Source organism: Frankliniella occidentalis, unplaced genomic scaffold, assembly GCF_000697945.3.
Source record: "Frankliniella occidentalis isolate FOCC.00 unplaced genomic scaffold, Focc_3.1 Scaffold226, whole genome shotgun sequence".
Taxonomy (NCBI): Eukaryota; Metazoa; Arthropoda; class Insecta; order Thysanoptera; family Thripidae; genus Frankliniella; species Frankliniella occidentalis.
In genome coordinates, this window is record NW_026267352.1 from 412,693 (window position 1) to 425,311 (window position 12,619).

Genomic DNA, 12,619 nt, shown 5'->3' on the forward strand with positions numbered 1-12,619 from the left:
TATTAGTAACAGTCTAAATCCTCTCAATTGTTAGAGATGAAAAATTATTGAAATTCTGAATGCAGTCTCAAAATACAGTAAAGAAAAAGAACAACCATAAAAGGAAACATAGAAAAATAGAGTTAAATACAAAACTATATGAGGGCAAGAGGATTGTACACAACCTACAGTAAATACATCAAATTTTGTGAAGATAGTAAAATAAACCAAGTTCTATGAAAATAAATTTAGGAATGACTTATGGCTAAAACAAACTCATTTCTTTGACCACAGTATGAAATGAGATTATTAGAGAATACTGCAATAACAGAATACAAGGCAGCACTTCATGGCACACACACTATAAAAATTAAAATATAAGTACACAAATACTTTAAACCCCACCAAAATCAAATTTCATACCAGGGTATTTAAGGAGCTTGCAGAGCAAGGCTTTAGCAAAATATGCAACTATAGTTTTGATTGCAAGTTGCTGCAGGATGACACAACTTTTTGCATGTCCAGTAGGGATGATTCAAGTGCATTGGCATAAGTTTCTGCACTAGTTTCTGGACACTGATTCATAGCACAAATTGCAAACATCATTTGTTGAGGTAAAGGATTGTAACAGCAAGCATAACCATCAGGAACTAAGGGTCCATAGCACATAACTGCCTCAACAGAAGCAGCCACCTTGAGTAAAGAGAAGAAAATGATAAATTTGAGTCTATATATAGACTATAGTTATTATATAACTATAGTTATTATATAACTATAGTTATTATATAACTATAGCTATTATGAATGCAATTTAATTAACTTACTTGACTGGATGATATCCGCATGCGTGCACTGCGGGTGTAGCCTGGGTCAGAGTAGAGTGCAGGTAAATCCATGTTGGCTTCTTGAGCAATCAGCTTCAAACCAAAAAGATGGCGGTCAACACCTAGACCTTTAGATGCCTGGTAAAAAGTTATAGTTTTAGAAGAAAACTCATTAATAAGTAAATAAGAAAGCTATATGATGGGGGTAATGGAAGCAAAAAGTCTTACTTCCATAGTGTATGCTCTGTGGGCATTTACAGCAGTCTTCAGAGATTTAAACTTATCATCTATGCTTGCACAATTGTCAAGCATTGTTTTACAGAAGAGGGTGGATTCTTCAGAACATGAGCGAATTGTTTCTGTTCTACCACCCAAAAACATGCGAGTGCTAGCAGTCTCATAAGTTGCAGCAGGTACCCCATGAATTCTTTCCATTAAAAACAAAAAAGATAAATGAAAAAATGAAAATAAACACAAAATTGAGATATGCATTTAGAATGAATATCAACACACCTATAAAATGCCAATTGCATAGCCATTTGAATGAAGCTATCAGGGCTCATTTTGTTTTGCTTTGGGAAATCCTTACCATAGCCTTTGAATGAATAAGCTTTCATGTCAACATCTGCAATTAAACTACCCCCCAAAATTTGTGTAACAATTCGCTCTTAATCGAGTTGAAAAAAACATTCACTCTGTGTAGTAGAACATGAATACCTGTCAATCTGCCTTGAAGCATCTTTAATAGCACATTCCAGGGTGTTATTTAAAACAAAGGGCAGTGGTTCAGGTCTCGGGCAGGTAACTTCTTTTACAAATTCATTTTTGCACGATGATCTGTGAGGCAATGAAAAGTTTACCAATACAACTGGTTGTGTTCGGTTAAAATTAGATATTGGAATATGTTTGTTACACTTACATGTGCTTAAGAATGAAGTCCATCATAACTGCTACTGGCTGACCCTCTGCAGGGCTGTGCTCATAGCATAAACCTACTTCTCCATGAGTTCCCACGATGAACTGAAAAAAAGGAGAATTGTTTATTCCCACATCAAAATTTAATACATCAAACAACATTTAAGATTTAAAGAAAAGTGACAAGAAGACAAGGGTTACCTGGATGGTCTTGTCAAACCACCTGTTTCCACTATTACAGAAGCTTCCCAAGCCATGCAACATCTGAAGAGCAGCCACTGTTCTCTTATCCATTGAGACAGGCATTTCAGGATTCTTTTGATCCAAAGCAAGTACAAACAAGGATGATTCAATTTCTTCAATTGACTTCTTATTCACTAAAATAAAAGGAATAGCATAAATGCTAGTTTTAAAAGAGATTATAAATAATGTTGATCATAGACACTGCTAAGATGCGTAATAAGAAAGGACAAAACACTATGATGTATAAAATTACCTCCATTATTTATGCAAGACAGTTCTTTATATGCTTTGCTCCAATCATCTCGCGGAGCACTTGTTAAAATACCAACAGGTGGGCCAGGCGTTTTGGAATTATCAATAACATTCTTCAACATGAACAGAAGTTGTGTTTCATCAAGAACTTGACCCCTCTCATTAAACACTGGGACCTTAAAAAACTGGGGAGGGGTAACAGGAGGAAAAGGAGATGAAAAAAGTATTAATCTGTGATGGTTGATGATGTTTAGCCAATAAGATCAAAGCAATTACTTAGATCAAACCTGATTGTTATGAACAACGGTGATATGTTTGGGTGGACAGTTGGGATCAGCAAAACGCAAACGATCCAATGGCATATCCGGAGCACGGTTCACTCCAAATATTCTTGAATACTGGATCATATCCAAGGGATTGTTGCCTTGTTTATCCTGAGGAATCTTGCCACTGAAATTAAATAGGATTAACACATGAAAAACTACTATGTGAACAAGAGATTACAGAACACACAAAATGCAATTTGAGAACATAATACACATATTCAACTACACAAAAATTCAACTAACTTGTCAATCATTAATTTATAGTTCAAGGCACCCACAATAGTACGAGCAGCATACAATAAGCGGTCATTTACATCATTAAATTTTTGTAGAGGAAATACAAGACCAGGGCTTGAATGAACCACAACTGGGCTTCGGTATCCCAGATAAGAGCAGGCCAGCCACCAATCTTCAAGCTGAAAATTTTATTACGTCCATTAGCATACAGATTTTTAAAAATATCATTCGAAGTACAAATTTTTAAAAATTTAATTGATAGCGTATACAGACCCAGTTTCTTTTGGTGTTGGCTCTATTTTCCAATCTGGCCTGCAATTCTTCACCAATACCACCTTTTTTCCCAAAGTCTTCAATTGCTTTAATTGTGTCACAAAGTTCACTTGAAGACAGGTGAGGTTTTGCAGTCCTGATAAAATCAAGATGTTTTGTTTAGGAACATCATTATTCAAGCTTACATCAAGTGTGACTGTGGTCCTCCAATGAAACCTGGAACCCATCACCCATCATTTCAGATTTCGCTGTTTTTGATGCATAACGAGTTTGCTAAATGTATATTAGAAGTTTAGTAGCGCAATAAATTCATTTTCACAAATTTTGTGGGCATTTGGGTGCCTCTATGAGGTCCCATCAGTACCCATCATTTAAGAGTAGACCTGTATATGGTCACTCAAACATGTTCATATTAGTGAAAATGTTTTCATTGCGTTACTAAACTTCTAAAGTACATGTCGCAAAACTCGGGCTGCATTAAAAGTAGCAAAATCTGAAAGGATGGGTGATGGGTTTCAGGTTTTATCAGAGGGTCACCTTCAAATCAATCAAATTTTCATCAAGGACTACTAAGATTCAAAGATTGCACATACTTTAACAGTTTCTGCAAAGTGCTTTGGAGAGGTGGTACAGGGAGTGGCGGTAATTTCACTTCTTGCTTCTGTTCTGCTGCTGTTGAATGCCATGAAACGGACAGGCTTCTGGGCCATCTTCTGGCCAAGACAGACGATGAAAGCATGTAATCTATCTGTGGTCCCACCTATTAATTGGAAAGCACGAAAAATACATTCACCTCTTCAGTAATATAGTTTCCAGAGAAAAAATGCATTTCGTGAAACGATATCTTATTTAAACATACCCTTGATGGAATTTGACTCAATGTGGTCCTCAACATGTTTGTTGATGAATTTGAGTAGTAGTCTGCAAGAGAGAATGAGTCAGCTGGTCATGTGATTTATAATCAATTCAGTGAATATTTGATTGATCATCATGCTAAAAGGGTTTCGTAAAGAAAAGGTTTGAGTGAAGTTATGTCAACATTTGCAAGTTGTACTTTAAACCCTTATTGAAGCAAGTTTTTCAAAATTAAAATAGAAATAATTGTACTGAGGTGAACAAACAGACTTCAATTTTGCCATACCATAACCTTCCATTTGTGCAAGGGAATGTCAAACAAATAAAGCTCAAGGAACAGCTGTTCCCTTGCTCACACTCTCGCTGCAAGCCACTTAAAACGAGAGGGGGACACCGAGGCACTTTTTACAGAATACCTACACCTATAGGATGTGGACTTCAAACCGGTTCAACAGATACTCTGCCCAAAATTAGAATGAGACTGACAAAATTTTCTATTTTCCATGACAACTGCCAGTTGTAAACAAAAAGCAGACGAATTTTGGTTGTGCACAGGTGAACCAACTCACCCTGTTTTTTACTATGACACTCGCAGACAATATTATTGCTCGACATGTTATTGGAATAACAAAGTCCACATATAATGCAGCTCCGCGATAATGCTCCCATAATTATTATCTCTGCCAACTATCAGCAAAACAATGCTGACCTCAACCAACAACCAACGACATCACAACGCGTCCCGTCCTCGTCGGTGGAATGGGTCAGCTTCCCGACACAATATTGAAAACCAGAAGAATGTTGGACCCGATTGAACTTTATCCCATTTCTTTCCTTGTGATAACTCCTTTCAAAATTCTGTCACTGATTCTGGACAAGTTCTGGAAAACAAAATCTCTTTGGAATTTTTGAACTACCCGCGCATTCAAGAGAAGAACATTAAGTGATGCCAACATTCCACATATTTTCAAAATTGAATGAATCGAATGAATGAAAGGATGAAATAACCTTTAATAATATTAAACCCTAGTCACACTTTCCAGCCGCAGTCACATGTCTGAAATTTAGAGTTTACTTTTACCTGTCATTATTTTTTTTACTGTTAGAGTGTTTTCTGGCCTGACATCAATGTTCGAATTTGAATTTATATCTCCGGCCCGGATACATTCATTTAGGACCACACCCGCCGTCCGCGCGCTTGGTTGCAACAGTTGTCAATTGAAATATTTCCTTGTATTTTACCTCCATCATCAATATTCCTGGTGTACACGTTGCATTACTGAAAAAATGAGCTCGAACGAAGTTGATATGCTCGAGCAGGTTAAGGGTATTACTGACCAAGAACTGCGGGAAAAGTTGACAAGTCTTGGTATGGATGTAGGGCCTATAACTGGAACAACAAGGAATCTTTATGAGAGAAAATTGGTCCAGCTTTTGACTGGCACTCGGTCAGAGTTCAGTGTTGACTCACCACCAAAATCATCTCCCAAGCCATCAGCGCCTAAATCGCCACCCAAACAGTCACCACCCAAATCACCTAAAGTTTCCGGCAAGATAAACTTTGGTAAGGCTCATGGATTTCAAAATTATATGTCAATGGACTGCTTTTTGTTTGCCTGTTGTGAAACCTTACTTCTACTTACAGTGCCTCCTGCTTATGATACAGCTGATGGTATCCAATCTGCTGAATCTATCTCAACAACCACATATGAGCCGCTCAACGACTCAACAGTGAATCTCATTAGAGCTCGCAAGCCACTTTCACGGGCTGTCATTGAAGAACCTGTGCAGCGTACAGCAACTTATCGCCAAAACACACCTTTCCCTGCAGCCAACGCTCAATTTAGGAAAGCTGAATCTGCTGGAACAGTAACAGATCATATTATCAAGTTTGCTTTGTTTGGTGTTGTAATGTTAGTAATTGTTTACTTTATCTTAAATCAAGAACCTGGTAATGCTGTAGAGCAAAGACACTAATTTTCAAGTTGTGTATTCCTATATTTTCTTTTATCTTATTTTACTATTTATCTACCTGTAAATGATGTGGTGCTGCATTTTACTCTTATTTATTTTCCTATATGAGAAACCTCTCGGGTATCAATGTAACTTCATATTTCTATCATGTTCAGTAAATTGATTCAATAAATAAATTTACTAGAAAACTATGTGCACCTGTTCTCTCCTACTAGATGGAAATCATAAAACTATTGATCTCTCAATCTCAATGCAACATGCCGCAATTAGTAAATTCATCAACAGTAATGGTGTGCACCTGAATGTATGGGTTGCTCTTGATGGCATCACGAGCCTAAATCCAACATAACATTTTCTTAACCGTTAATAACTCAAACTTCCATAAAATATCAATAACTGGGTAAAGGCCAAACAGCGACAAAGTTGAATTATCAAAGATGAAACTTTATTAACATATATACTTCTATGTGTGGCCTCTCCCTGTTGAGGCCTCTATACAAAGGGTCAAAAAGTTATATGGGGCATTTGTTGAACCCACGACGGTTGTCATAGTAATCTGCGGGCTTCAGGGTCTCCTTGGTATTGTAGAACTCGCTACCTATGGGTCTGAATGTTTTCCGTCCAATGGAATCGAATCCTCCATGTGATTGCCAGTCCTACAGCATAAAAATTGATTAGCCATGAGCACAAAAATTAGAGACAAAAGAGAAGATCATACACTAACTTACATTAGCATGATATTTGAAGCAGTAATATCCAATGTACGCTGTAGCCAAACCCATGAGGAACTTTCCAGTCCAATAACGTGGGGCAAACTTGCGAAAGTTCTGCAAATTTCAAAGGTAGAAACACGCAAAACATTACAATCTTTAAAGTCACAAGAAAATAAAGAACAAGTATAATTTAACAACAACATACCGTTTCATAAGTCTCATGTTTAGTACCGAATAATGTATCAAGAGGCCAACGATAAAACCTTCTGATTGGGTTGTACCGCTCTTTGTAGTACCATTCTGGGATGACGGGCTCGTTGTGAAGAACTTGATCCTTCAGGAATTGGGAACGCCAAGCTCGGTCTGCGTCAGTGAAGCCTCCAGCCAAACGTTCACGTTCACGGGCGAATCGGCCTTCTATGCCAAAAGGCTTCACTCCACCAGTGTGATGATGGGGTCCGTCTTTTCCTTCGTACTCCATCCTGACCACAAGAGAATGGAATTGAAGACGAAACTTACGGCGTCTGGGTCAGCGAGCGTTGTGAATAAGAAAAGCGATCTTTAAGAAATCTCTGAACAGCTGACAGAGATAGAGGTTATCTCTTCGAACTGCATCATAAGAACTAATAATGTCATAGGATACCGTGTCAGCTGCTCATCCACACATACCTCTTTGGTAAAGCTCAAAACTAGTGCTAAAACTTCGTCATTAAACGAAATTACAATCACAAAAGTCAAGAAAATGAGAGCGGAGTACGAACCTTCAGACTATTTTTCTTCCCCTCTGTGTCTACTGCTACCAAGTGCTACCAAGCCACTGACAAGTTAGGCAGCACCAACAGACAAATTTTCTTCAAAATCTGAAATTTAGCTGTTTCTTGATTCAATCATCTACATACTTTGATTGTTTAAAATATATTTACAATGATACTATTTGAAGGTTTTCAATTTAAAGGGTGAAAAAGCATTGTGTTAATTATTCAACATTTTATTACGTTGCCTCACTTTAAATATTATTTGCAGTCATATTCAAGATGTCGCTTCCACAGTCCTCCATTGGGATTCATTCTACTCATTTTCCTCAAAGATTGCCAGATAAAGAGACGTTGTGGCAGAATTCGTATATTGAGGTAAATGCAACATTTTAAACAATGTTGTCATGCAATTTTCTCCCCGAAATATTCTTCACTGACTGTCAGTGGCCGTTAGCATGAGAATGTAACCTCAAATTTATAATTCAAAACAAATGTAGTACTTGTTGTTCTCGGAAAGATTTTCAAATGAAATATCGTATTATGTTCTGATTTATAGATTTTAGTTGCATTCTTTTTTCCATTTTCTGTGCCATCCATGTATGGTAAGTGTGATGTCTTTTCATGATGTTGTAGGCATTCCAGAAAAACTATGAATCAGTTCAGCGTTGGACAAGATGGAAGGAGGATCATGAGGCTGTTAAAACTGCCTTGTCAACTCTACCTGACCAATTATCCCATGAGGTAGTGATTCCCTTTGGCACTAAGGCATTAGTGAAAGCTAAGCTTGTACACACAAATGAAATTTTAACGAGTATAGGGGGCAGTTATTTTGTCAAACAATCTGCTAAACAAGGAATCGCTTTATGTGATCGAAGGATATCAGGTTTGTTGATGTTGTTTCACAGTATTAAAATGAAACAAATTAGTTCCTGATGGTTTCCTTAACTGTATTCTTTTCCTTTAGATTCTGAAGAAATGCTCAAAAAGCTTGAAGGCGAAAGAACTCTTCTGTCTAATCGTCAAACACTTCCTAAACTGGAAGAAGCTTTTCCTGATGACACTAAAGAGATTATTGAAGAATACAATGAAGAGGCAGAGGCAGAATGGAGAAGTGCGTCACCCATCACTAGCCTTAGGTGGACTTGAATTATTGCTCTTTGCTTGACTTTTATTTTTATTCCAGAACAACACAGAAAAAAAGAAGCTGAATACCGTCGTAAATTAGCAGATTTGAGGGAAAAGCAGAGAGAAAATCCACAAATTAAGACAGAGGAAGATATATTTAGAAGGCTTGATGAGTTAGAATTGGAAGAGGAACTAAATGATGAACTTGAAAGGTAGTAAAATCTTGTCAGTTGTTGTTCCTAATTTATTTATTTTTAACTTTCTTAAATTTGTTACAAACTTAGTATCTATCTAACACATTACTCCTCAGGTTACATGCTGAATATGAAGCTGACTATGAAAATAATAATGAAGATGATGATGGTGAAAGTTCAGAGGATGAAGAAACTGGGGATAGTGACAATGGGGATTCAGTGAAAATTCCAATTTTTTCAAAGCAAAGTAGCACAGTTGTGGAGGTGGAATCAGATAACGTACACTCCGTCAACACTTTGCTACACAATCGAAAAGAAACTAATACTGACATTCACTGTTCTAAAAGTTCAAAATCTCTTGATATACCCAGCAGCTCACTATCACCCCTAGAGGCATGGGGGGAAAATTCTTCCGTCAAATTTGAAACTGGAAAGAAAAGCAGGAGAATATCTTTTGCTGATGAGTCTCAAAAATTGCCTGTGGTGTGCAAAGACAAATTAGAAGAGGTGAAACTTGATGAGCGTATTTATGTAAGGTTCCAACATTCAAATGAGCCTCCGAAACAACCTCTCAGCCAATCAGCTTCATTGAGAATGGAAAAGGTTTGACCATTGAGTAAATTGCCAGTCCATGTACCTCTAACCATATTTCCTCAAAAATTCAAATGTGTGCCTTTTACAGGATGAATCATCTTTATATCTTACACCAGCTGATATATATAATTCTTATAAATCAAATTTAAAGAGTCCATCACCCAAGTCAATTCTCAAGAAGAGTTCATCATATCCTGACAAATTTCAAAATAAGAAGCAAGAGAAGCCAATTCAAACATCTGCGTCGTTTGGTAGTGAATTTGGGCTGAAGTCTTTTTCTAGTTCAGAAGAGGATGAAGATGTTACCGTTAATTATCAGCAAGCACGAGACCTTAGCCATTTGCCTCCGGTATGATCGTAGACCCACAAAGATTGAAAAACAAAATTGTATTTACCACTCTAATATTTTGTAATCAGTTATTTTTTAAAATTCCTTTCAGGTTTTATGTGATGTACAGGAATCAACTACAAAGCAACTTCAGCGCAGTGCCCAAGAGCCTTCACAAAGACCTGTTAGCCGCTTCAAACAAGCAAGGCAAAGTGGCAAAAAGTCTTAATCTCTATTTTTTCTGGTTTTACAAAATCACCATTTTTGCTAAAACTATTTTTTTTCCATTAAAAGTTACACTGAAACTAGTACAGTTTTAATTTGGTTCTACCATCCCTCTCCCTCCCCTCTCCTCTCTCGTTTGGGACGGACGGACAGAAGCAAACACTAGGTGTGAGATGGATCAGTACTTCGTCGCAGCGAGCTGCTAAACGCCACTGCACCTCACACCTGCCTGCTCCGCGGGCATTGCGATAGGCCCAGTCGCCGAGGGCGCTTGGTGAGCACCGTGAGCACTCGGCTGGGTGCACGGGGGAAGTCGAGGTAAGCACGGCCCTGCCAAAACAATATACCGTCGAAATTGGTCGGCCTGTCCGATGTCGTTTCGATGTGTCGTTTCTCAGTGGGGGTGCCACTGTGGTCATGTAGTCATGTCTCCATGCTGTGACAAGACCAGGCGCTAGGGTCGAGAGAAGGGAGCCGGGTGCGCGTCTAGCAGCGGCTGCGGTCTCACCCTGCCTCCTGCTTCTGTTTCTGTTCGATCCGCAGATGCGGTTGCCGTCGTGGCTGCTCCCGGCGCTGATGCTGGGCTGTTCTGCCGTCGCGTCCTTCCCGACTCCGACGACGCCTCTCCCCGTTGACGCCAGCGGTGGCCCCCCGGAGGTGCGCAGCCCCCGCACCGTCGTGGTCCTCCTGCCGCCCGCCCTCCCCGGCGCGCCCGTGCTGCCCCCGGCGCCAGACAACCACCTGTACATCGCGTACGGGGGCGGGTCCCACCGCGGCTCCGGCGCCGGCACCCCCGCCGCCCCGACCCCAGCAGGAGCAGCCCCACGCCAGCGACGCCGCCGGGACACCGTGTTCCGCCCCATGTTCGCGACCCAGCACCGCTCGGAGCGGCTCAAGCACTTCGGCCGCAGTGGAATTCCCCGTCGCGGGAAGTGACCTGACCGCGCGCCTGAGGCGAGCGAGGGATCGGCCGAGACAGTTTCTGCTCGACGGCGTCCTCGGTGACGTGAGGTATTGCCTCTGACCGTGTCCTCTGCTGGTGATGTGAATGGCTTCAATCGGCTTCAATAAAGTGTGTCTGCCGCCCCTAGGCGTGGAAGATTTGCCCTCTGCAATTTCTCAGCCGCCCTGCCCCGCGCTGCTCCACCCTGCTCGGCTCGGTCGCTCTCCGCCGCCGCGCCCCGCAGGCCGCAGGTCGCCGAGCCCCATCCTCAGATCTCTGATTCCTGGTCGCGCTGTCGCGCATCGGCTGTCCCTCCCTCCCTCCGCCCCCTTCCACCCGCTTAACCAATTAGCCCTGATCAAGTAGTCTGGCTGGGCTGGGGGTGGCGTGGCGCGGAGCGGCGGGGGCACTGGCGTGACTTGACGTCAGGGGTTGGCCGTAAATCGTGAGGGACTGCCGGACTGTCACCGGCTGCTCCGGCCCCCCGGGGCGGGTCCAGTGGTGGGGACAGCGGCGGCCCGCGGGCCCCTCATCGACGGCGAGAGGAGTTGGGGGTGGGGGACGTCCGTCCGACTCGTCCGACTAGTGGGCGAGACACTGCACACATGCCCGATGCACCACTCGAAGCGTGGTCCAAAGTCAACACCCGGCCGGGCGACAGGGGCCTGCGGCAGGTGGACGCGCGCGCACTGCACACGTGACCCGTGACACCCGCCGCTGTTCGCCTCCGTCCACAGCGTTACGTTGGAATTATGGCCAGCCCCCTCCGGTCCCCTCTCTCTCCCCCCTGCGCGGCGTGGACGGGCTAACAGGATAAGAATGCCCGTGTGACTGAGCAGGGCCAGGACGTCGTGGCGGAGCCGTGTGAAGCGTCCAGAGTGCGCTCCACTTGTGGCCCGCCCGCCACGTTATGCCCTATTCTGCCGTATCTATTTCGAGAGCCGGCCGGTCGGCCGCTCCGCCTCCCCTCCAACCCGACGGCACAAAGTCAATTAGCGTGGCCGACTCACCGCGCGGCGCTTCTCGCCACTCGAGACGGTCAGGCTATTTTGCCGTCCGCAGAGGTGATTGGGCGCAATGTTGCAAAAAGGATGAGGAGGGAGGGCAAAAGGCGAAAGAGTGCTGCGACTTGGCGGAAAGAGGAGGGAAGGTGGAACGTTTGCAGAAGCAGGCTGAATCACAAATCACCTTTGTGCCCGTACAGTGCTCGTCCAAAGCTCAGTCCGTACTTTACCTTGTACCTGGTGGCTGATTCACCCCGACCACAATCGTAGTTAGGCTGTACCGCATCGCATGCGCTCGAACAGCGGTCGGGTTGGCCACACGTTTTGAGCCGTGGCGGTAGGCAAACATGCGCGCACGGCCCTTGCGCACAGGGCAGCATAGCATAAGGGATCACTCAGAAAGTGCGCCCGTCATTCGCCGTTGCAAACCTGCCAAGTTCAGCCCTTGCGAGCTCTCAAAGCGCCTGGCAGGTAGGCAACATTCTGTCTGCAGTGCACGACTGTTTTGCGGGGTGGCCTACCCTGAGTCTCGCAGGCGCCGAGCCACAGTGCGATGCCGAATGAATCTGAGAAACACGGGTGTATACTTTCTAGACGATCTCTAAGTACAGACGTAGAAGGGGCGGACCAGCTACGTGGCGTTTCTGCGTACATCCCGAGAGCGTAAGAGTGATCCCCGCCTCGACTGAGACGCCAGTGGGAGTGAATTTACGAGAATGCCAGCTACTGCAAAGCTGGAGAAAGAAGAGAGAGGAATTCAGCTGGGCATGATCCACTGCTCTCACAGCATCCTAGCTCACTCGACGCACGTACATGCGATGAACCTCGCCGTCCTGGAGGGAAGGGGGTTGGGGGGAGGG

The 12,619-nt window shown here is 42.8% G+C and overlaps 5 protein-coding genes across 8 annotated transcripts in view; 3 read left to right on the forward strand and 2 right to left on the reverse strand.

Moving 5' to 3' along the window:
- Positions 1-4,632, reverse strand: LOC113201994 (carnitine O-acetyltransferase; the record flags this gene model as incomplete). Of its 3 annotated transcripts, none has more annotated exon segments than XM_026416020.2 (14): positions 1-672; positions 804-941; positions 1,032-1,230; positions 1,317-1,439; positions 1,521-1,640; positions 1,723-1,823; positions 1,920-2,095; positions 2,215-2,398; positions 2,501-2,663; positions 2,783-2,955; positions 3,050-3,185; positions 3,643-3,809; positions 3,909-3,970; positions 4,474-4,632. In XM_026416020.2, coding segments are annotated over 14 exon segments (2,064 nt in total). In that variant the 5' UTR covers positions 4,574-4,632.
- The window catches only part of LOC113201967 (fatty acid-binding protein, muscle), a 21,808-nt gene that overhangs the window by 2,614 nt on the left and 6,575 nt on the right, over positions 1-12,619 (forward strand). The gene's annotated exons all lie outside the window — the stretch shown is intronic.
- LOC113201997 (emerin homolog 1-like) lies at positions 5,031-6,069 on the forward strand. The gene is made up of 2 exons (XM_026416027.2): positions 5,031-5,468; positions 5,550-6,069. Exons 1-2 carry the CDS (start codon positions 5,033-5,035, stop codon positions 5,879-5,881), a joined length of 768 nt encoding a protein of 255 aa, XP_026271812.1. The 5' UTR covers positions 5,031-5,032; the 3' UTR covers positions 5,882-6,069.
- LOC113201998 (uncharacterized) lies at positions 6,302-7,509 on the reverse strand. 2 transcript variants are annotated; one of them, XM_026416028.2, is made up of 4 exons: positions 7,353-7,509; positions 6,797-7,073; positions 6,607-6,705; positions 6,302-6,534 (listed from the first exon to the last, which is right to left on the reverse strand). In XM_026416028.2, the coding sequence occupies exons 2-4, from the start codon at positions 7,070-7,072 to the stop codon at positions 6,391-6,393; spliced, it is 519 nt and encodes a 172-aa protein (XP_026271813.1). In that variant the 5' UTR covers position 7,073; positions 7,353-7,509; the 3' UTR covers positions 6,302-6,390. The 2 variants fall into 2 exon arrangements, with proteins under 2 accessions (XP_026271813.1, XP_026271814.1); XM_026416029.2 differs by having other exon boundaries at positions 7,261-7,415.
- LOC113201995 (unconventional prefoldin RPB5 interactor) lies at positions 7,501-9,895 on the forward strand. Its single transcript, XM_026416024.2, has 8 exons — positions 7,501-7,531; positions 7,615-7,721; positions 7,980-8,229; positions 8,311-8,457; positions 8,530-8,683; positions 8,782-9,268; positions 9,348-9,608; positions 9,700-9,895. The coding sequence occupies exons 1-8, from the start codon at positions 7,516-7,518 to the stop codon at positions 9,814-9,816; spliced, it is 1,539 nt and encodes a 512-aa protein (XP_026271809.1). The 5' UTR covers positions 7,501-7,515; the 3' UTR covers positions 9,817-9,895.